A 25,304-nucleotide genomic window follows, 5' to 3' on the forward strand; every position below is an offset into this window, starting at 1 on the left:
AATGTTGTAGGCCCATGTGCTCAGATTTGGGTGCACGTTAAAGAACCCCGGGTAGTCGAAATTTTTGGAGCTTTCCACTACGGCGTCTCTCATAATCATATGGTGGTTTTGGGACGTTAAACCCCACATATCCATCCATGTCTCTTGACCCAGCAAAGACAGTATGTATGACCATCATACACAAACATGAACCTCTGTCATTCACATACAGTCGAGCCCACATATAACGGCCCCTTTAAAATGAACTTTTGCTTAAAACCAACAATATCCGCGTGACCGTCAAAATATATAGAGGTTCAATGGCACAATATCGCACTTACAACGAACGTCTCCGAGTGCTGCTGATCTGATGCAGCGAACGGAGTCAGCGGTCTGCCGACTTCCCGGGAAACCAGTGTCGACCACCGATCAGGCATCAGCGAGGTGCCCATACATTCTTATTGTTAAACGCCGACCCTGCCTCCACGCCTCGCTAGTTGCCGCTCTCCCCGACCGCTTTTTGTTACGCACCCCTCCGTCCTTTGCCCCCCCCCCCCCCCCCTGCTACCCTGGGTACACCGCATTGCCAGACGAGGCCCGTGTTTTCACACTGCGACCGGTCATCTTTCAAAGACCGGTCGGCCATCTGCCTCGTTTTTGATCGCTGCTACTGTCGTTGGCGTCGCCGGCCTGGAGTGACCAGACCATTTGCCAACATCGTTGGCCACCAATTGTATGATATTCTGCATCTAGTGCATGCGCGTACGATACCCCACCGATTCTGATAATTTGCGATTACTTTCGTGTTTAGGACTTGTTTTCACCCACTTTGCACTCGGATGAGCATGCCTTCCGCGCGCGTACAGAAGCGCGAAAACGGCTGTTAATTTGCGCGGAACAAATCGCTAAATGTCGAATTTCGTGAGGCCACGCAAACCCGCCGGCGCAACAAAACGATTTTTTGACAACGGCCGCCGATTCTTCGAACACCGCCGCGCGCACCGATTCAGGCGGCCATGCACCCTTTCCAAGTTTTTCTGCGTGCGAGTTTCCCGGACCTTTCAAGCAAGCTACCCAACCTACCTCCTTCCGGTGTGTTTTGGTTTTTAAGGTCGCCCTCCCGCCGCATCCTCCCCTCTGTTCATCGCAACTCCTTGCCCTTCTCTCGCAAGTCTGCTCACCTCTCTTGATCACAACCCCTTCACCCGTCTCCGCTGGTCCGCGACGCCCACCACGCTGGCTCGAATTAGTTTCGTTTTCTGACTGGAAACGGGCCTAGAGCTGTTCCACGCGCTCTGGCATGTGTGTCGCGTGTGCGCGTCTTGCTCGCTCTTGGTGTGCGTGTGTGGTCATGATGGCCGACGAGAAGACTAGCACGCTTTTTCGCGCAAACTGTGACCGTTTGGCTTGAGCGTAATCAGCGCGTTAGGTGCCACGTTGCGGAGCGCTTGCTCATAGCTGTTGACCACCTGGCAGGCAACTCGCGGCTTCGGGAATCCCTGTATTCAGCTGTGGAGATGGTGAATATTTTGTGGGCGGCAGTGATGACTACATGCGCACGAAACTGTTTTTGCGAGGCCGACTTCGTCGACATCGAGCCTGATGCCAAGCCTGAAGCTTCCGAACTGCGGCGGCGATTTGTGGCCACGCGTCGTAGACTCCGACCTGGAAGAGCGGGTGGGACATCTGTTGCGATGGTTTAATTACGGCCAATGATGATGATGCCGACACTGCAGAACCGTGCACGGATTGGGCCATTGTGAATTAAGTACGTGGCAAGAGCGATTTGGAGGAATCGGATTGCGAGAACGACGAAACTTTGGAGCCAGTGCCTCATGTAGCTTATGCCGCCTCAACGAACGAGCACCTTGCCGTTTTAAATGAACTCGAGACCGCCCTTATCGCTTCTGCTCTTTGAAACACGTGCATCGCGGACATATTGGGGCAAAAAAAGTTTATGTTTTCACTCGCAACTTTTTTTAAAAGCTGTGTTTCATTTACTACGAACTTCGGGATACAGCGAACGGATGCTGCGTCACGCTCAGGTTCGTTATAAGCGGGCTCGACTGTACACTCTATAAGGAGAACCACTTCATTGAGTAACAGAGTACAAATATCTCTGAATTTTAATAACATCTGACCTTAGTTGGGCACCACACATTAAAAAGGTAGTAGGGAAAGCCAACCAGAGATTAGGTTATATTTGACGTGTAAACTGGCTTTTCCAGCCACAAGATTGACTGCTTACAAATTGCTCGTGCTCCTGTGGGAAAGCACGCGCACCCAGCCTCCCTTTCCCTTTTCACGGCAGCGTGAAATCCTAATTGCAGGAGTGCGGCTGGAGCTTTAGTTAGGCTTCTGCATCAGCCGCACATAGGGCAGACCCCCTATAGGCCCTATATTAGAATATGCATGTGAAGTGTGGAATCCGTATTTTAAAGATTCAGAGTCAAAACTAGAGCAAGTTCAAAGACGTGCATTGCGGTTCATTTATTCCCGATACCGTCGGCAAGACGCCGTAACACCACTTTTCGCGAGGGCCAACCTGCCCTTACTTAACGTCAGGAGGAAGGAGAAACGACTTAGCTTTTTCTATTTAATCATTAATGAGCTGCTACTGGTTGATAAGTCTCACTACATAAATGAATCTGAGACCCGCATAGCACGAATTAAACATAGTGTGCAGGTTAAGAAAAGTAGATTTCACAAAGATTGCTAAAAATACTCATTCTTCCTTTCAACAGCACGTGACTGGAATTGTCTCCCTGCAAACATTGTAAACGTAGGGACTTGTGATCAGTTTTCTGCACTCGTGTCCGAATATTTTCAACAATAGGGCGTATATCACAGTATCGCTGTATTCTATTGTTCCGTTGACTGCTTGCTGTTTTTTGATGTATTGTTACCACTTCTGTCTTGGTTCTGATGAGGACCGACAGTATCTGTAGATAAATAAATAAAAAGACTGGCCTGTCTGAAATGTCTATGACGGTGCCGTATTCACAGAGGAAATCCATCCCCAAGGCCAGGTCTGTGCAGCACTCAGACAAAATCACGACTGTGGCAACGAAAACTGAATCACTGATACTAATTCTCGCAGTGAACTTTCCAGTCGGCGTCATCGGTTGACCCCCCCGCGGTTCTCATGTTAGGCCCCGGGGCGTCCATGAAGTTTTAACTTTTTTAAGCCAGTCGGCAAGCTTTCTGCTCATGATAGAGAAATGTGCGCCAGTATCTACTAGCGCTGTCACAAGACGTCCGTCTATGTAAACAGCTATGTTGGCGCTTACGATTTCCCTTGGGGTCGGCGGCGTTGCATAGTTTGCCGTATCGTACTGGTACTGGAGGTATTGCAGCATCTCGACGGGCGGCAACCTTCCCTCCAAAGGTCGCAGCTGTTAGTTTCCCTGATGAGGGCTTGGGACCTGCCCCGTACAGCATCGGTGTAACTACGACAGTTCGACGAAGAGCTCTGCGAAGGTGACGGAGAGCGGGATCGACGATACAGAGCGGATGGCTGTGCTTGCGGGTGTGCGCTGTCACGTCGGGTGTTGAAGTAGGGTCGTGAAAGCGTCGGCGCATAAGTCGGGTATCTTTGTTTACGATATGGGCAGATGTGGTAAACATGCCCAGCTTCTCCGCAATGGAAACACAGTGGACGCCGGTCGGCGGAGCGCCACAGATCCGTTTTGCGAACGGATGGCCGACTGGTGGGCACCCTCGGCGATCAAGTTGCAGGTGTCTGCGGAGGGTAGAATGGAGTTTCTGTATGTGCGTTATATTGCGGAGTCGTCATCGTTGGTGGCGGAGGTGGCGGCGGCAGTGGGTTGTAGAGTGGTCAGTGAGCCAGTACAGAATGAGCCAGTGCAGACAAGTTGTGTGGCACTGGCGACGGATGACGGGCGGCTGACGCATAGTTAATAGATGCCTGGGCTGGTAGTGATTTTAGGCAGCGAAAACGCTTGCCTGATTTTCTGCCGCACAACTTCTCCAACTGAAGTCATCGCAGGTTCTTGCGGAGTCGCAAGGGAGCTGTGGATCGCCTTACGAACAACCTCATGAATAAGCTCACGCAGAGAATCGTCACTGCCGGCTGTCAGATCAGAGATGCTGATTGAGGTGTCGTTCGGTCGGTCGTAATAGCGAGACCGTTGCTGCAGAATTCTCGATAGGTGTAGCTTCTTTGATGAATTCCGCAACGGTCGTCGGTGGATTGCGAAGAAGGCCAGCAAACAGCTGTTCTTTGACGCCTCACATCAAATGGCGGAGTTATTTGGCTTCAGGCATGTTAGGGTCAGCCCATCGAAATAGGCAGATCATGTTCTCTGCAAACATGGTGACACTCTCATTCGGTTTCTGGACGCAAGACTCGGTGAGTTGCTAAGCAAAATCACGGGGGTCGTTGTTTGCGAAGGTGCTGAGAATCTGCTGTTGAAATTCATCCCATGAAGACAGCGTTGCCTCGTGGTTCTCATTGGTTCTCATACCACGTACGAGTGCTGTCCGCTAAAGCAAAGTGACAGCTTTAGCTGGGTGTTCCAGCGGTTCGCCTTGGCGACTTGCTCATACTCGGCTGACCAGTCCTCAACGTCTTCATAATCCTCGCCCTGGAACGTCTCCGGAATCTGAGGCAGCTCAAAAGTCAGCTTGGCAGAACCTGCAGTTGCCATTTCTACAGGCGGAGTGCGTTGCTGGGGAATTTCCAGGGGAATCGCCTCAGGGCTAAGGCGTCGCTGTTGGCGACTGTAGCGGTGGACAGGGTTATCCACTGAAGGAACCCGTTGCGGTGTCGGACTTGAAGTGCTGGGTCACGGAGGAGTCCCGAGCATCAGTCGTAGAAGCCCAGCACCTCCACCAGTGTCGCAACGTGGAAAGAACAGGACAGAAGGCTTCTTTTCGACGAGAACAGCACACAAGCACAAAAACGCAAGAGCAGATGCGCAATGTCGTCGTCTTCGAAAAATGCCAGAAACTGCCACTCCTTCTTCCTCCTCTGTTGTACTTACGGCTAATAATTATGACAATATGTACCAGTTGCTACTGGCTGATCTAAGAACAGATGATGAGCTCAAAGGCATATTTGAGGTGAAATACACTGGGAAGTCTTACGCTGGCCTCACAGACTCAAATATTGAAGAAACTAGCCGTAGCCATGATAAGCGTTCGGCAGTACATACATACGTCTGTGAACAGATCTGTACAAGAAATAAGTTTGCCTTTTTGACTTGAAAGAAGGAATCTTGCCTTTCTGACTAGCCAGTGAAGACCCCATGAATTTCGGCATCTATCGGTGAGCATCCTTGATGTAGATATTTGTGATTCGAATAAAAATGCTCAGCACCACAGGCCGGGTTTAGGCTTTTTTTTTACGTGTAGCCAGTGCTTGTGAATTGCAATCTTGTGACACTCATCTTGAGAAAGATTATTTGTATTGCAGTTTCGCACACTATTTCCAATATCTGAAATTTTTTTTCGTTGAATTTTCGGACCCAGTAAAAATGTTGACTGGTACAAGCAGAAGGGGGTGTAGAAGCTCTAGTTGAAAGTGGCCAGCAATGTTAGCAGGGAGTGCTGGATAAGGTGTGTCGTCTGGTTTGTTTTATTCAAAGGGGCAGTTCAAGTATTTTAATAAGCAGTTCTGTCATACAGTAGACTCCCTTTAAGACGAACTTGAAGGGACCATGATCATTTGTTCATCTTACCAAGAGTTGCTCTTATCAGAAGTGCCCCCAGAAATGAAATGCTAACATGCCAAGTACACCCAAATATGTTGCTTGAAAATGCTGAATGAAGCACAGTAAAACCTCATTAATTCGAACTCGGTTATTTCGAAATCCCACTTAATTTGAAAGATTTTCGCGGTCCTGTATCTTGTAGTGTAAGTTTGAGAGGATAATTTGAAGTGGCGGCCGGCACCAGTCTTGTTAGTTCGAAAAACTTGGGTGCCATGTGCCAGCTCCAGATCCCAATTTCGTCGCAAATTCGCTGAAACGACGGCCCTTAATAGCCACAAAGCAATGTAACGTAGGGATACTAACGAGTGGCAGCTTAAGCACCCCAGCTTCTCGACTTCCAGCGCAAAAAAAAAAAAAACGGTCTCGTGGTCAACCGAAATGTGGGCCTGCGGAAAACGAAACATTCTTTACTGCAATATAGTGATGACGCGCGGGCAGCATATCGCATGTTTATCGCAAGGTCAGCGAATTATTGTTTACCCATTCTTTCTGGGATTGCAAAGAAATGAATTAAGTACAGTTTGGCGGAATTCGCGATGTATGCAAACCTGAGATGGCCGATTGCTCCAGCAATTCGTGTCTTTGCACTGCTGGCGGAGTTCTCGCCAGCAACACCTACTTCGAAAACTAAGTTCAAAGGTTTAAAAGGTCACTTTTTCCATACCAAAACACATTGCGAGTTTTGTCTTACTAGCCAATAATAAATTCCTAATTATACCAGAAAAAATGTGCAAATGGCCGCACCCTGACATGCTGACGCAGCGAGGAGCTGTCGACATGCCTCCCGTGTGTCACTACTGTTCTGCAGCGAAGATGTTTTGTTTTCTGCAGGCACACATTTTAGTTGATCACGACGTTTTGTTTTTTTTGTGGCAGTAGCGAGGTTTATCGTTCCTTCGTATTTGCCGCAGAAATAAGACGAGGTATTGCTTGAAAACCTAACCCTTGGTGCCCCAAGCTAGCTGGCACAGCAAACGACGAGCACTGATTACTTTGAATAGTTGCAAGTTGTTTGCATCCCACTTTTTTTATGTTCTGTTAATTCGAAAACCCACTTAATTCAAAGATTACTGGCAGCCCCAGTGACTTCGAACTAATGAGGTTTTACTATATACCTAAATGGGGAGGAAAAGAACAAGAAAAGGCATTTATTCAACTCAGCTTGATAAAAATTATGCTTTCAAGTTGAGTACTTAGACTAATCTAACTAGTACTTGATTTCACGAGTTCATAATAAATATGCTCTTGAATAAATTGGTACCGAATTTTAATAATAAAACTGTAGCACGACCCTAGAAAAAAAAATTTATTCCTCTGGCTCTTCACCTTCTGAGAGGCTGTTTTAATGGCCTTGCTTTCACTTTTGGATGCGCCTTTATTGCATACCGCTAGCTTGACAAAGCCAATATTTGCCAAGTTGCTTATGAAACTTTGCAACGTTTCTTTGAGGTTCGGATCTTTTCTTATTTTCAGCCCGCTGCAACTTTTCCTGAAGGATATACACTGAATGTCTTCGTTTACGCTACTTTCGATCACAAGCCTCAAGCACATAAAGTACACAAGATGCAGCTATATTTAGTGTACAAAATTCCCTTGCATTTTCCCTTCTAGCCGAGCTCTTGTGTTCTGTTCTCCACTGTATTCCTGTCGGGAAACTAAACAACGGGAGGAGAATATTTATTTATTTATTCATTCATTTATTTGTCATACTGTTAACCCTCACTTGAGGGTCGTTACAGGGAGGGTGAAGGATTGAGTTGCAAAAAATTAAATATTTGAAGAAATTGTAAAATGAACTCTGTAACATATAGCATATTTATATGAGAAACACAGTTACATGCTTTTTTACTCAGTACATTCACAACATGATATCTATGACCGTTGAAACATTTATAAGGAAACACATACATGAACACTAATAACTATACATTTTCAACAAAATGCCTATCAAGAGCAACCTCAATATCACTCAAAGTTCTTTTTTGCACCATATCATTCGGTAATTCATTCCACATATTAATAGCATCGGGAAAGAAAGAAAATCGGAAGATATCTGTTCGAGCATGTATTGGTTGTATGAATGTAGTGCATGTTGTTCTTGGAAACCTTTTGTAAGAATGCTTCAAATAATCATCCCTGTTTATTTTCACCCCGGCATGCAAGATATGAAAAAGAAGTTTCAACCTCTGTTTCCGCCTTCTTAATTATAGCGATTCTAAATCATATACTTTTAACATTTCAGTAACAGGATTCCTTCTTCGATATTTGGAGCAGATAAAGCGAGCTGAGATTCTCTGAATGCATTCTAATTTCCTTTTTAAGACCTTTTGGTGCGGGCTCCATACAGCACCAGCGTATTCCAACAGCTTGTTACTATGAGCGGGTCATAATAAGCTTTCAGGTGCTCCACGTTGACGATGGTGTATGTCCGCAGATTGTTCGACGGCTTCGATCAGATAGTTGACCGGAGATGTGTGCTCGATGACACGGTAAGGGCCTTCGTATTTGGGAAGAAGTTTAGGAGAGAGGCCAGCTACAAAGGTCAGGATCAAGAGCCATACAAGTGCACCTGGAAGGAACGTGGGCTCAGACAGACGTGGTGGAGCTGTTACAAATACACTTCTGCCGCTCTTGCTCATGCGTGGTAAAAGTCTTGGCAAGCTTGCGACACTCTTCAGCAAGCCTGGCTGTCTCAGAAATAAGTGCACACTCATATGGATCCGGCGTGTACGGGAGTATCGTGCCGATGGTGTGTGACGGGTGCCTTCCGTACAGCAAGAAGAAAGGTGAAAAACCGGTCGTACTCTGAGGGTTATGACATTCCCCTCGAAGCAAGGTAACAGTATACGGAGATGGGTTGGTTACAAAAATAGCAGCATTGCTCTGGGTGACTTGCACGGTCGCGAAAGGTACTAACAACTCTTTCCTGCTACAAGCGCGGTCGGATGGCGAAATGAGTGCAATTGTGTTCGGAGAGACCAGCGCAGTAGAGCGATACAGCCGTCCTCGAGTTTGGAGGCACTGTTGTATCGTCTTTCATGAGAATCTTGCTCAGTGTCAAGGGACTGTCTTCTGGTGTCAAATGTGAGAAGGGTGAGAGCTCAATTTCGGCGGAGGCACAATGGATGACGGCGTCGTGGCAGGAGAGAAAGTCCCATCCCATGATGACGTCATGAGAGCATGCCGGAATGATGATGAATTGGGCATCGTAAAGAACGTCCTAAACGCGAGCTGTGCACCCTGCTGTAGGATGAATACGATGCAAACTAGCAGTACGGAGGGACAACCCAGAAAGTGGCATCGTCACTTTTCGAAGTAAGCGGCAAAGTTTTTCGTCCATAACTGTTACGGCAGCTCCAGTGTCAATAAGAGCCGATGCATGAACATTGTCCACAAGCACGTCAAAGACATTCGAGGGGCTGCTCTGAGGGCTTTCACATTGAGATAGCCTCGCAGTCCTTGCCTCTGGGACTGTGACGCCTAGATTTCCCGCTCATGAGCAGCCGAACTCAGCCGCATGGGGGACAGGAAATGACGTCGTGGAGATGGCGACCTTCGAGGAGAGGGCCTGGGCGAGACGACAGTGGCATAGACGGCAGTTCATCGTTCTATGGACGGCTAAGCTGGCCGGCAACAGGCGAAGAAATGGGAGCCGGCTGTACTCGAGAGCAATAACGGGCTACGTTACCGGCTTAAGGGGGGGCGCGGCAAGTAAAGTGCCGATTTTGGTCAAAATATGCGATTTTCTGATTTATTTTTTTTCGTAATCTTCAGACCTTCAACTTCCTTGTTCTAAAATATTACAGCGAAACGTGCGCTACAAATCCCGCAAATAGTGTTTTTGCCGAGGCTAGTCGCCGAAAAGTGCGAAAAAAAAGCCCCTGAAACGGTGTTGTTCACGCCGCACAAACGCGCCAAGTTGTTGACCGTGGGCCGCCATTTTGGTAGCTTTGGAAAGAGGAGAAAGCCGGCTTCCCGATGGTCGCGGTCTCGTATTTGGCCGAGTGAAAATAAAAGCGCGAGGAGCAAGTAAAAAAACGAAAACGAAGAACGGCAATTGGCTGCGCGGGTCACGTGGTAGCAGGCGCGACCTCTTACTGGTCAAAGCTGCGCCGCGCACCTTGGCAACCTTGGAAGCGCGAGCGCATCTGCGGCCGCCGTGTCGAGAATCATCCGGCGTGCGCTTCGTTTTTTGCCAGTTTGCTGTTTTTGTGATAGTTCGCGTGCTTTTTTTACCAAGCTTTGTTTACATCGGTGGTCTCTTCTGAGTGCTTGCTCATACTGCGGTGCTATGTTGCCGCAAAAAAAGTTCCGGAGCGTCCACAAGTACGGCAAGCGTCGGAAAGCTTGGAACAAAGGGCAGACGACTGCGGCTGCCGTCCCAGTCGCAGTTCCGGACGGAGCATGCTCTTCAAGCGTCACGGAGCCTCTACTCAGACCCTTCGCTGATTGTTGTGAGGCCGAGAGTGTGGAAGGTGCCACATCGTCGTATGTCAGACCGCCGGATGCCGTCGACCGTGATGGACGCTCTCGCGAACCCGATTGCGCTGGCACCGCGTCGGCAGCCGTTGCAACTCCGGGCGTGCGCGCGTCGAACATTCTATCGCGAGTTTCGGCCCAGATTCCGAGCAGTGAAGAAATCGCGCAGCGGGCGCAGACAAGGCGGGATGTTTTGGATGCCGTAGCATCGAAGTCCGCTTCAAAGCGGAAGCTCGAGCTTCTGAACGAAGGCTGCGACGAAAATGACGGCGGTAAGGACTCCACATTCTTCATTGTAAATAAGAAGATGCTGAACGGTCTGCTTTCGTCAGTAAAGTGCAACAAGTGCGACGAAGGGTCGATACGCCTCGAGACTACGCACTGCCTTGGACTCGCGGCGAGGATGAAACTTTTTTGTGACAATTGTGGCAGAGTGAACAGTGCGTGGTCGTCCCCGAGGTGCTCCGGGCAACAAAAAACGAACCCCTTTGAGGTAAACGTGCGTGCTTTGAGGGCTGTGCAATCAGTTGGCAGAAAACAATCTGCCATAAATGACATTTTTTCTGCGATGGACATTTCGCATCGAGCACTGCACCACAAGTCCTACCAGAGACTGCAAAGGAAGTACAGCCACCCTGCCACCACATCAGCTGCCACCCGCATTGAAGCAGAAAGTGCACAGAAGGTGCATGACATTTACAAGGACCTAGGAGGAGTGCCAGGCAACATTGACGTCATTTACGACGGCACGTGGATGACGAGGGGGCACAGAAGTCATATTGGCGTGGGCTGTGTAATCGAGCTGTACACAGGCTTGGTCTTGGACCACTGTGTCCTGTCCAACTACTGCCAAGGCTGTGCTGTTGGCCCCAAGCCTGGTGACGACAACTATGAGGAGTGGCTTGAGAAACACAAGCCACAGTGCCAAAAGAACACCGATGCTAATGCAGGCCAAATGGAAGTAGAAGCAGCTAGGATCATGTTTGAAAGATCGTTTACCAAGTACAAGCTTCGATACATCAATGTGCTCTGCGACGGTGACAGCCGTACGTACCTTGCCCTCACGCAAGACAAGGTGTATGGCTACATGGTGATTAAGAAACAGGAGTGTGTGAACCATGTGAAAAAAAGAATGGGCACTTCCTTGCGCAACCTTCTTGATGAGCACAAATCCAAAGGCCGAGGACTGAGCATGGGTGGCAAAGGCCGGCTGACGCAGGGCCTGATAAAGAAGTTGACGAATTATTATGGCTGGGCCATTAAGAGCCACCCCAACGATGTTCCTGGCATGGAGAGGGCCATCATGGCCACTTATTACCATGTAACATCCACAGACCAGGATCCACACCACAACCTGTGCCCAAGTGGGACTGACTCCTGGTGCCCGCACAATCAGGCATTGGCCAAGGGAGAGCCGCTGCCGCCTCACAAACATAAACTGCCCCCTCACGTGCGAGTGGCACTGCTGCCAATCTATAAGCGCCTCTCGAACAAAGAGCTCCTTGAAAGGTGTGCGCAGGGAAAAACCCAGAACGCTGTGGAGAGTATGAACAGCCTCATTTGGTCACTCCAGTCCAAGAGCCAGTTCGCCTCCCTTCGAAGTGTGGAAAGTGCAGTTGCAGATGCAGTCTGCCGTTTCAATGGTGGCTGCAAGAGTGCGCTGCAAGAGATCACTGCTCAACTGGGCTTCAATCCAGGAGACTGCTCTTTGCGGCGAGCAGCCGAAAAGGATGCCAAAAGGGTAAAGAGGGCTCAAAAGGCGCATTGTTCCACGACAAAGAAGCGCAAAACTGGGTTGCGCTCTACAGAGGCCAAGGCCACAGCATCTCAGGATTACTGCCCAGGAGGATTCTGAGTGTTTTAGGCATGTTGTGAACTTCCAAACAAGAGTGAACTTTCAAAGTCAGTTTTCTCAACTCTTGATTTTCGCCTATGTGCCTTCGCTAGAACATCTGTCATTTTCTAACAAAGACTGATAGAGTCGTTCCGTTTTTTGCACTAGGCTCAGGAGGCCTTTAGCAGTGCAATAAAGCTTTATCTCTCTTCTTACTCATCATTTAAAATTTTTAGAACACATTTTATAATTACTGCGATGTGTGCGCAAAACAACATCCATGTTTTGGAAATTTTATTTATGGTTACAAGAACTAGAAAAATCAACTAATAGCTTCTTTGCACAAGTTGATGCTTTGGGAACATAATAATATGAAAAAATAATTTCATTTAGCAATAATTATCTCTTTAAGTGTGAAGAGCATTAATTAGTATAATTATGCTTGTAACTCAAAAAGTACAAGAGGTATTTGAAAACGGTTTTCATATTTGGAATCCTCACAATCATCCACATACACACACCAAATTTCATCACAAACAGTACATTAATAAAAAAATTAGTTTTACTTGCCACGTCCCCCCTTAACCGCAAGCAAAGCAGATGGGCCGGTTGTCGGGCGTGCGCCATCAGTTCGCCGGGGTGGGTCTCGCCCAGAACGGTGGCTGAAAAGGCTGCATGGTGGGCTGAAAATGAGGCTGAGGGGTTGCGCCAACATACATAGTGGGCATACCCGCTGCCAAGGACGGAGGTCGAGAGGCAGCTTCGGCGTTAGTTAGAGTGGCCGGTGCTGGAACGACTTGAGGCGGCCTGGCGACAACTTGGGCGTAGCTGAGGGGCGCAGGAGCCGGAGGTTGTTAAGGGTGGTACGCAGGCATGACCTCCGCTATTTCCTGCTTAATCGCCCGACGGATGGGAGGGAGAAGGGTAGTGGCCGATTGTTGAACAGCCGGTGGGTGGGCAAAGGGCAAAAGAGAGAACTGGTGCGCGATTTTCTCATAGATGAAGGACTTGAGGTCTGTCATCAACGCCACTTCGTCACAACTGGCCTCCAAGCCAGCAAGCAATGCAGCTCGTGATGGAGAGCGACGTGTCATCGAACGCTGCCGGCGGAGCTCCTCGTAGCTCTGACACAATGTAACTACCTCAGCCACTGTGCCGGGGTTTTTGGCAAGCAGCATCGTGAAGGCATCATCGTCATTGTCTTTCATGATGTTCCGGATCTTGTCAGACTTGGGCATAATTTGATTCGATTTGTTGCACAAGTCTAGTACATCTTCAATATAGCTGGTGAATCACTCACCAGCCTGCTGAGCACGTTTACTCAAGCGCTGCTCGGCTTGCAGCTTACGAATGGCAGGGCGGCCGATAACGTTGATTACAGCGGTCTTAAAATCGGACCAGGTTGTAAAATCAGACGCGTGGTTGTTGTACCACAAACTGGCTACGTCCGCGAGGTAGGACACCAAGTTTCTCAACTTGCCGTCCTCGTCCCATTTGTTGGGGACGCTCACTCATCTTCTTAAAGCTGTGATCACATCTTAAAGATGCAACTGCATCTTGTAATCTTCTATTTTGCAATAAAAAGTCTTCCTGCTTTGGCCAAGGCAATCTTTTATTGTTGTTTTTACAATATAACAAAGATATAAGTGGTTTATGACATGAGTGGCTCTACTGTAAGCATAAAATTTATACATAGATATCAAGCTCGAGAAGGCAGGTCCGACAACATAATATCAAATGACATGCTGAGGTCTCATTCCTTAATTGCTCACAACCTTTAAATTTGCTAGATTGCAGTCTACAGATACAAATCCAAATTTATATGAAATGCATGCAATCTTGGCATGCATTTATCTTGGCAGATAAACTCAAACATTTCCTTTTGAGCATTTCAGTTGGTTGGTTAGCTTTGTAAATGATCAATAATTATAAGATCTGCAAACACTGCCACAATATAGTATGTGAGCTCACATTATCAAGCACAGAATATAATTGTGAGAAGTACAGGAATTATATAATCAGCCCTCAACAGGATGAATGCATTAACCTCAAGATTCTGGGCGACCATGCATAAGTAAAAAAAAAAGCCTTGTGGTGAGAGGCGTAGTTTCAGGAGATTATTTCATGCTGTGAAGGTTGTAAGACTCCACTCTTCATACGCTCTTGTGCATGCTTGTGTGACTTCAAGAAAGGGGCCTCGTAGGTCAACATTGTTGATCATCAGAATGCCCGAGAACCTTCGAGAGTGTAGCCCATGTGGTGCGGGGAAGTTGTTTCTTTTTCTTGCACTGTTATATGTGCTGAGCATGTGTAATTCGATCGAGACATCACAACAAACTTGCCGAAGAGCATTTGCTCCCCTAATGTGAAGTGGATGTGCTATCTGTGTCTGATATCTTGTGTAATGCCACCCGATATCATTATAAAGCAGCCACGCGCACGCATGCACACACACACAACAATGCGATAGCTTCTCTAGGAAGTGGTGTTTGCCTTTTATGACGGTGAATACAAAAAAAAATAAAAAAATCGGGGCATATTTATGGAGTGATTGATGGTGAGGGGTGCGAAGCGTCCGTGCGTGCACCTGCTGCCCATGCACGCGTCCGTCTGTCCGTACGTCCATTCGTACGTGCATCTGTCTGTGCATTCGACCGTTAGTTCATGCATGCGTCTGTGCATTCATCTGTGTGTCCGTCTGTCTGTCTGTGTGTCTGTATTTCTGGTAATGAGCACGAGCCGCTTGGCCCTCCGCTCCGCTTTATTTATGATCCACCGCGTTCGGCGACGATCCAAAAGACCGGCATGCGTTTGTATTGTATCTTGGGAGCCGAGCGCTCCACGCGTGCCATGAAAGCATATCGTATCTGTTTAACGCTTAACTCGAAGAGCTTATCTGGTAATGGCTTAAAGACATGCCCCTTCTAAATCCTATATATGTACACGTATGCAATAAAGCTCGTTCTGTTTTCCACCAGTACCCAGCGCAGCATGTTTGGCTTCCTGAGCGAGACGATACATGGGGTCACAAGTGGGATCTGTATTAAAGCAAGGCTTTGATCTTCGGCGGCCAGCGCTGCGAGGAATACGCAATGTACTCGTTAACCCATTATTGCCCCTTGTTGCATATCTGCAACACCCATGTCCGTGCCCTGCCGATTGCAAGGATCCTAATGCACCGGTATAGGTTGTTCATACTATGTTATTTTGAGGGTTCTTTGTTCCAAGCAGTACAATTTTCAGCCGCTTGGGGGCCACATTCGTCGTATCTGCAGTTTTCAAAATGGCAGCATCCACGTCGTCGTCGAGCTCCGCAAACAAGGTACCGTAAATATTTTTTTATGAGCCCTCAGTTTAACCTGCGCTGCTTTTTTCACTAAATGTGTGTTCGAAACACTCTTGACAGTAATCTAGAATCCAAAAGTTAGATTTTTGCTTGCTCTGTTCGAGAAAATATTTTTTGCACGTGGTGTGTTGCACATATGCAACAGTGGGCACTAAATGCCACAATTTTCATTGTTGCAAATATGCAACTTGGCTTTTCTGCTTAAAACACGTCTTACATATCGTGACACGCATTCGTTTGGAGTGTGTGAACGGATGTTTGTTTGCTAATTTTGCTGTTTTAACAATTTTTCAGGGACATACTGCAATTTCAACCTCAACATTCTATTCTGTTCTAAAAGAGAGGCCAAAGCGTTTTGTTCATGCAAACCTGCTGGATGTTATCGACCCTAATGAGAGCGATTTTTCCGCTGATGAAAAAAAAAGTGACAAAGAAGTCTCTGGAGACAGCAGTGATGAAGGAGATGCCATCCAAATTGAGGTAACAAAAGCTAAGGAAGAGGTTGCTACCTCGACAGATGCGCCTCCTGTAGATCGGACACCGCGGAACATGAAAAGGCGGTACACATGGGTGAAGAAGAATTTTGATATCGAGGCAGGTAGTTTCGAGAACAACTTTCCGCTGCCACCTGCAGAGCTGCTGAGTGCACTGGAATTCTTTGGCATGTTTGTTTCTCGATCCATGCTAAAGGCTGTCGTCGATGAAAGCAATAAGTACTACTTTCAAAAACATGGAACCACTCTAAACTTCACCGTAGAAAAACTTACACCTGTGCTGGGCATGTTTTTCAGGATGGGACTCGTAAACATGCACAGGGTTCGTGCTTACTGGGAAAATGGAAGTAGATATGAATTAGTAGCCCAGGTAATGTCCCATAACAGATTCGAAAAGATCACAAGCCACCTGCATTTTTTCGATAATGAAGCGGCCAATGACAAAGTAAAAGAAGACAAATGCTGGAAAGTGCGCCCATGGATCAGTTCCTTGCGCAGCAACATGGTTGTCTTGCCCCAAGAAAAAAAATCTGCAGTGGACGAAATCTTGATCCCTTTCTGTGGGCGGTGTTACATTCGTCAGTACATGCCTAATAAATCAAAGAGTAAATGGGGTCTAAAACTTTGGGCACGTTCCGGGGAATCAGGTCTATGTTATGATTTTGATGTCTACCAGCGCTGCAACAAAGGTTTTTATGGCAGCCAGGGTGGCTACCAGCTTGGGTTGGGAGATGCTGTCGTGCTCCAGCTGTGTTCCAGCCTACCGAAGCGCGACGACAACCTAGTCGTCGCTGATAACTTCTTCACAGGCCCTCAGCTTGTAGAGGAGCTTTCAAGAATGAGAATTTCCTATATTGGTACGGTTCGTGAAAACAGACTGAGCTGCAGCAAGTTGATGGAGGAGAAATTGATGAAAAAGCAAGGTCGGGGCACCTGTGATACTTCAGTCACTTTGTGTGACCAAAAGACAATGGCGGCAGCGAAGTGGCATGACAACCGCACTGTTACTCTTCTTTCAAACTGCATTTGTGCTGACTCGCTTACATCAGTCAAAAGGTGGGACAGCAAGGAGAAAAAGCACATTTTTTTCAATTGCCCAGCGATCATTCCTTCCTACAACAGATCAATGGGTGGCGTGGATCTTCTTGACAAAATGGGCTTCTCCTATCGCTTTTCTAACAGGTCTAAACGCTGGTATATATATTTGTTTTGGCACACGCTCAAAATATCAGCCGTTAATGCATGGTTCATGCACAATGCGCCAGCAGCACAAACGGCCGCCTACATCCTTGAGAGAATTCCTCTCTGAGCTTGAAACAAGTCTGATCTTACTCAACAAACGACCACCAGGGCGCCCTTCGATTCAGAATGTCACACCATTCAAGAAAGTGTGCCTAAATGTCCCCCGGGATGTCAGAAGAGACAGCAAGGAGCACTGGCCCACATGGAATGCAAAACGGAACCGCTGTAACGCATGCCCAGGAGGGTACACCTATGTTTCGTGTGCCAAGTGTAAGGTGATGTTGTGTTTCAACAAAGACTGTAACTGTTTTGTTAGTTTCACCAGTAGGCGCCAAACAGCTATGCTTCAGTTTTGTGCTTTGTTCAATTTGAAAATTCACCAAAATAATTGGTGGCAATAAAAAGTTTTTTTTCACTTGTCTTGGCGTCCATTTTATACACTACTGCGCCTTGTTGCACATATGCAACATCCCATTAATAATTTGCAGACTATATCTTCAAGTTTTTTATTGAACATTTGTACTCCTAGTGACTCTAAGAGCATGGCCAAGAAATATTTTGAAGTTTGAAAAAATGTTTCTCATACTGGGAATTATTGGGTTAAGGCTGCCTGGGCCGCTAAACACGACAGGAGAAGCAAGCGAAAACTGGCAAACATTTAAGCAGAGATTCGAGCTTTTCTTTGCGGCATTTAAACTCAGTGACAAGCAGCGATCAGTATCGTCAAAGACAGCGCTCCTTCTCAGTGCAGCAGGTGAAGACGTCATCGAGATATTTAATACGCTGAGCTTCAAGGAAGGCGAAGACAAGGCTGACTATGCAACGGCCACCAAGAAATTTGACAAATATTTCACGTTGCAGACTAACGAAGCACACGAATGCTACGTATTTCGGAAGAGAATTCAAAGCCAAGGTGAGCCATTCGAGCACTTTTTATGGGATCTGAAGAAACAGACATGAGCATGCAATTTTTGGCACGCTTCTAAATTCCATGGTCCGAGACCAGATTTTGTATGGAACCAACGATGACAGGGCCAGAAAAAAGCTGCTCAGGGATGGCGAATTGACACCGCAGAAGGCTGAGCATGTCTGCAAGGCAGCGGAAACATCAGCTTTTCACCTAGAAAGCTGGGAACAAGGTCAAAGGCAAGTAGACGTCATTCGCAATGCAGGTCCAAGCCCCAAAACTGCGCATGTGAAGATGTACACGTTCTCCGAGTGAGGCCGCACACATCAGCCTGGATACTGCCCTTCGTTTTGACGAACTTGCAGAAAATGTCAAGAGAGGAACCATTTTGCAATTTTCTGCAGGTCCTCGGCGCTGGTTGGGGAAATTCAAGATCACGAAGATGACTTCAGCGTGTTAGAAGTATCGACCAGAGGAGTAATAAGCCATCGGGATTGGACGGTTGGAATGAGCGTAAACAACGTTTCGGTCGAACTTAAAGTAAATACTGGGTCTCAGGCCAACTTGCTACCCGTTGGAATGTTCGATAAGATGCACCCAAGCTCCTAAATGAAGTAGAGTGGCGTGGTGCTAAATTCATACGGTGGAGACACAATCAAGCATCTTGGAGTCGTCCATATGGAAGTGACGCTCGGTGACCAAGCTATTCCTCTCGATTTTTTTGTAGTATGCAATGGTCACCAAGCAGTGCTGGGCCTACAAGCAAACGAACGCCTCGGATTGCTCTCACGCGTTCACAGCGTATCAAAGGACGGCCGTGAAGAACTTGTGAAAGACCTCAGTCATCTTTTCACAGGAACTAGCTGCTTTTTTTTTCGTCCATATGGAAGTGACGCTCGGTGACCAAGCTATTCCTCTCGATTTTTTTGTAGTATGCAAAGGTCACCAAGCAATGCTGGGCCTACAAGCAAACGAACGCCTCGGATTGCTCTCACGCGTTCACAGCGTATCAAAGGATGGCCGTGAAGAACTTGTGAAAGACTTCAGTCATCTTTTCACAGGAACTAGCTGCGGGAAAAAAGCGTATCACATGGTGCTTCAAGACAACACTGTGCCATTCATTCAACCAGTGTGACGCGTACTGTTGGCCCTGACGGAACCACTACGGGACGAACTCGACAGAATGGAGCATGCCGGAATCGTTACGAGAGTCACCGAGCCTACTGACTGGGTGAGTGCCCTTGTGATCGTTCGGAAAAAGAACGGGAAAATTCGTCTCTGTATAGACCCTAGGAAAATGAATGAATGCATAAAAAGGAAGCACTACATAATGCCGCGACAAGAGGATTTAGAATCTGAGCTAGCGGGTACAACTGTGTTCTCCCGCTTGAACACTAACTGTGGATTTCACCAAATCCCCTTGGATGACCCTATATCGCGGATTTGCACGTTCTCTACTCCATTTGGTCGTTATCGCTTTTTACGATTACCCTTCGGCATAAGATCCGCCTCAGAAGTGTTTCGAAAAACGCTGAATGAAATTTTCGAAGGTCTTCCCGGCATGAAAATATACGTGGACGATATTTTGGTATGGGGTTCGTCGGTAGAAGAGCACAACGAACGTCTCAAATCTGTGTTGCTTGCTGCAGAATGCGCCGGATTGACCTTCAATCCTGATAAGTGCAGTATCAGCGTCCAGGATATCGAGTTTCTTGAAGACGTAATTGATAAAGCAGGCATCAAGCCAAGCCCGACGCTGATTATTTGCTTGCTGCACATGCCGACCCCAGAAGACAAGCTTATGGTGCAAAGAATTTTAGGTGTCAACTATTTCAGCAAGTTTCTTCCTTCACTAGCTCAAAGAATTGCTCTTCTTAGAATTTTGATCAGACAAGATACAGTCTTCGAAAGGACTGATAATCATGCGAAATAATGGAAGGAACTCTGTGACTACCTAAGCATACAGCCTGTGTTGTCGCTATTTGATCAGGCTAAACCCACAAAAGTGTCGTGTGATGCATTCCGAGACGGAATAGGTGCCGCTTTGTTGCAGTGATGTAACGACACGTGGAAGCCCGTGGCGTACGCATCACGAGTGCTTACCGAAACACAATGTTATTCTTAAATTGAAAAACAAGCTATGACAGTGGTGTTCGGCTGTGAAACGTTTAATCACGTCGTCTACGGTCGCCAGTTTATTGCTGAAACAGACCATTACCGTTTGGTCGCGATTTCCCAGATGGCGATTGGTGACATGCCTCCGAGCTTGCGAAAATTCTTTCCGAGATTGCTGCATTATGACGTTTAATCAAAATTTGTTCCAGGGAAGCACCTCCTCCTTGCTAACATGTTGTCACTGCTACCTCGACAGCAACAATGTGGAAGTACATGTCGTGAGTACAGTCTCTTCACTTGTTAGTGAAGGCACATGGAGACGGCTAGCCACGGAAATGGCGCGAGACGAACAGCTAAGGAACGTGCTGTGGGATCTAGAGGCTGGAAAATGCTTGGAGGGGCAGGGGAAACGATTCGAGGGAGAGTTATCAAACGTACAAGGAGTCTTGCTCAAAGACTGCTAAGTGGTTATTCCGGCTAGCATGAAAGGCAAAACACTTGAAAGAATTCACCCCGGGCACTTGGGAATCAGCAAAAGCAAGGCCAGGGCAAGACAAGTAGTTTTTTGGCCGGGAATGAACTCTGACGTAGAATCGTTTTCCAGGCGTGTTCTATCTGCAAAAAAGTACGCATATAGCCCAGCCTTTAGAGCCTTTACTGATGCACCCCGTGCAGGACCAACCGTAGTACCGCGTCGGCATTGACATTTTTGACTACGCAGGAGATCGTACCTGTGTGTTTACGATGCCCTGACAAACTTTCCCGAAGTTGAACCCCTCAAATAAATGGCGGCCAAAACAATCATTGATGTAACAAGCGCGATTTTTGCTAGGCACGGCATTCTCTTGGAAGTTTGCTCTGACAATGGCCCTCAATTTTTATGACGTGAATTTGCATTGTTCTCACGACTGTATGATTTCAAGCACGTTACGTCTAGCCCAAGATACCCACACTCTAATGGGTTGCCGAAAAAAGGCGTTCAGATAACCAAGGACATCCTCAAAAAAAAAAAAAAAAAACAAGTTAAGCAAAACAAGGTATCTGGTTGGAATTGCTTGCTTTCAGGACCACCCCACTCGAGTGCGGCTCATCAATAGCTAAGCTGCTGATGGGACGAGGGCTTCACACAACTATTCCTGATCCTGACGTTCAAGGCAACACCAGGCAAGAGGTACTCTGGCGCCCTCAAACAGACCACTCTAGAAACCATTGGCGCACCTGAGCCCGTGAGATAAGGTCCTGATCAAGAAAGGTACATGGGCGACGAAAGCTAAAGTACTCAAGTCTGCTGGTCACCCCAGCTCGTACACAGTCACAGAAAACGGCACTGTGCTCAGGTGCAACCGGCAGCACCCGTTACTCGCATGGGAGCCTTTTCGACGCAACGACCAGGAGTACGACGCCGACGACGACTTTGAGGTAGAGTCTAGGCAAAGCAACGCGATAACATATCGACATGCAGAATGGACAGCTCCGTCTACGCCCGCACAGCCCATTGCCCCAACAAGTGTCTCGTCCTCGACAGCCCCAAAAAGGTCGCTCAGACAACTTCGAGCGCCTCCACGTCTGGCCTACAACCAGAACTTCGTGCAAATGCCTTGAACTAGTGTGCCTGGCAACTTTCATTTATGTTCTTTTTTCCGGTCCTTGTTTTGTTTCCAAACAGAGGAAAATGTATCGCATTTTGGGAGCTGAGCGCTCCACGTGTGCTACGAAAGCGTATCGTATCTGTCTAACGCTTAACTCGAACAGCTTATTTGTTAATGGCTTAAAGACACGCCCTTTCTAAATCTTATATATGTACACGTATGCAATTAAGCTCTTTCTGTTTTCCACCAGTGCCCAGCACAGCATGTTTGGCTTCCTGAACAAGACGATACAGCATTCATCGCGCACCCAGGCACAGCCTGCAGAGCAGCCAATCGAAGAGTAGTGGTACAGGCCATCTAAAGTGTGCTTACTCAAGTGCATTTTGTATTTACTTTTATGAGACAGCATCATCTATTATACTGTTTGGGAGATGCTGCCCTTTTTTCTTCTTTTTGTCTTCTGCGGGTTAAGCCTGATGCAGGACAAGGTTAGACCAAGAGGAGCTTCACCCCTAAAGAGACGTAGTATCAGGTAGTATGTGGTTGCATCGTCTGACCCGGAATGAAGAGCTGCTTGATAAATTACAGTGGGCTCTTGTTAATTCAAACTCGAAGGGACCTCTGAGCTTTGTTTGAAATATCAAGAAGTTTGAATTATCAGAAGTTCTTATATAGATGACTATGAGTGAAGCAACACCACACATTATGATGAGGCATTGATTTTATCGCATCTGAAAATTTTGTAAAGTGCTCTTAAGTCATAACTGCATGCTATGAACAGAAAGCAGAGGTGTCATGTCCACAAGTTTATTGGTCATTTACTGCTGATCAGACCTTTTAAAGAAATCGTGAATTGCCAACTGCTTCATAGCTGTGGGTATGTGCCTTCAGCACAAAGCTCTCTACTATACCAGTTGAGAAGCATCATGGTTTACCATGCGTGTGTTTCATTTCAAACATTTGTTTACTTGTAAAGCATTTTTCCTTGAAGGTCTCGGGTGCTTAATTTTCATTTTTAGATTGTTATTAATATATAATCACTCAAATGTTTAAAAAAAGCAGCTGATATTTTCCAGTATGGACCTGCAAAAAGTACAAATTAACTGAATAAGGGAGTTTGAATTAAAAGGCTTTTAAATACATTGAAACAATAGAGAGACAACCAAAAAAATTGGAATATAGTTTGAAATAATCAAAAGTATGATTTATCAGAGTTTAAATTATTGTGAGTCTACTGTAAATTAATTCTAGGCTTGTGCGGATAGTGAATTTCATGTTCGAAGCTAATTCAAAGCTAACAGTAATCTTGGTCTAATCGAATTCAAATGGTGTGTATGACATATAAAAAAAGGGAATATTTATAATGACCAAACTAACCTGTACAATGTTCTTTCTTTTTCATTGTAATAAGGTTTCTATGCAAATGCCTTTTTTTTTTTTTCGTTACAAAGAAGTTGAACCAACTGTGAGTAGAAGCGGGATTTGAGGGTCGGTAGAATGGAAGTGATAACCTGTACGAAACATAGCATTTTAAAATTTATTATACTTGAGGAATATACGCTGTCATAACAAGATGTTAAGCTTAATAAAATTAATTGATTTGAGGGTAATATTTTCATTTAAAGAGGTTGTCTGACTTTCAAGTAGCCATGAAATGGATTCACTAAAGAAGCGTATTGCCTCATGAATTCACCGCCGCACAAATTTTTCGAATCCGTCCAGTACGAGCGGAGTTGCGAAGATTTGTCGCACGCTGCGATTGCAGTTTCTTTTTTCGTCCCCACAAATTAGCTAGATGCTAAACAGGGAGGGATGGCACCAGGAAAAAGGAAATATGTCGCGCGCGCCTCGTGACCTTGAGCACTTTCTCTCTCTCTCTCTTTTTTTTTCTTTCGAATATGTGGCCCTTTAATGATATCACGCACGTAGGTGTGGACAAGCGGTGGCCTTCCGCAGAAGTCCAAGTGTAACGACCGGGTGCGCCGTGCTGAAATCAGCAAATGGCTTTGACATGTGATTTTTGAGCTTGCTGTGTCATCTGCCAAGAGAAGAGAAATTTTTAGCTGACTTTGAGCATTCGTTGTGAATTGTAGGCCACATGCTGCAATGTAATATCTGGTTCGCATGTTTTTGGTAGCCTTGACTACCGATCGGCAGCGTTTTCTCACCATGCTCAATAAGTGTTGCGGGGCCCTTTAAAACTTGAAATGGGGCTTCGTCACAGAGCGAGTTTCTCTTAGATAGGTGCTTTCACGGTTTAGCCATTCTACACTGCATTGAAACCAGCTTTACAGGCAGTTATATGCGGATTAATATACACCTTTTCGATCATTGCATTTTCGATCATTGAATACTCCGAAATTTTCAATAATTTAAATTCGAATCTAAGCGAATTCGAATGCAGTAGACTCTCAGTAAACGGAACCTAAAGGGACCGGGAAATTCTGTTCCATTTAACAGGAGTTTCGTTTACTGAGAGGTGAACATGGGTGCAGAATACAAACCCGAAACGTAGCATTGCAGAGGCAATAGTTCCGTTTAACAGATTTCCATTTACTGAAATGCCCCGCCGCGGTGTTCTAGTGGCTAAGGTACTCGGCTGCTAATCCGCAGGTCCACGGCTGCTAATCCGCGTGATCAAATTCCGGCTGTGGCGGCTGCATTTCCGATGGAGGCGGAGATGTTGTAGGCCCGTGTGCTCAGATTTGGGTGCACGAACCTCATGTGGTCAAAATTTCCAGAGCCCTCCACTACGGCGTCTCTCATAATCATATGGTGGTTTCGAGACATTAAACCCCACATATCAATCAATCAATCAATCAATCAATTATTTACTGAAATTCTACTGTACTCTACTATTTGTTCCAATATTCAAAGCGTTCGAATATTTCCGCAAGCCTAATTAATTCTTTCTTAGCCATGTTTCACACTGCTGCTGTATTTATACTGTACGAATTGGTAGCTGAATACTGGCACGGGTACGCTGATATAGAGGCGAGAGCTGGCCAATGTGCCTGTTTGCCTGCACAACCCACACTAGTCACCATACTCGCCTTGCACGTGACACATGGCGTAGCGGAGCCCCGCCCTAGATGGGTGAGTTGTAAAAACGTCTCCACTATTGTTTTCTCAAAAGAAGACCCCTGCAGTAAAAAAAAATCTGGTGTCTATTGGAGCAGCAATATATGTCTCTTCAGCCAGTGTCAGAACGATGGGTGGCACACAATCTTGTCTAAGCTTTCGTTCTTTAGGCTTCATTTGACTCTGTGTTGCCTGAACCGCTTTGTTGCCAAACGAAGTTCAGCAATTGTTCAGCAATTTTACTATATTACTTTAACATTTTTAGGCTTAACAATTAAAAGCAGCTCATTAAGTTTACAGTGGTCTATTCTTTTATTGGAAACAAACACCTAAACACAACAATAAACAATGCCACAAGTGCATTTGAAGCTGCAAGCACGAAAATTGGGCAAATCCATGAGCTATTCATTCTGGCACCAGAGTTCCCTGTAGTAAATAAATATTAAAGGAAACGTAGTAGTTCAGAGAGCCCCTCCACAAATGATGAAATGAACTGTCACCGC

General features: G+C 46.5%; 2 protein-coding genes across 9 annotated transcripts in view; both read left to right on the plus strand.

The window, feature by feature from the left end:
- The window catches only part of LOC119178803 (proteasome adapter and scaffold protein ECM29), an 881,180-nt gene that overhangs the window by 45,241 nt on the left and 810,635 nt on the right, over window positions 1-25,304 (plus strand). The window lies entirely within an intron of this gene.
- On the plus strand, window positions 556-25,297 carry LOC142817781 (uncharacterized). The gene is made up of 2 exons (XM_075895457.1): window positions 556-15,349; window positions 15,668-25,297. Exon 1 carries the CDS (start codon window positions 10,006-10,008, stop codon window positions 12,046-12,048), a length of 2,043 nt encoding a protein of 680 aa, XP_075751572.1. The 5' UTR covers window positions 556-10,005; the 3' UTR covers window positions 12,049-15,349; window positions 15,668-25,297.

Source organism: Rhipicephalus microplus, chromosome 1 (genome assembly GCF_043290135.1).
Source record: "Rhipicephalus microplus isolate Deutch F79 chromosome 1, USDA_Rmic, whole genome shotgun sequence".
In the NCBI taxonomy this organism is placed as follows: domain Eukaryota; kingdom Metazoa; phylum Arthropoda; class Arachnida; order Ixodida; family Ixodidae; genus Rhipicephalus; species Rhipicephalus microplus.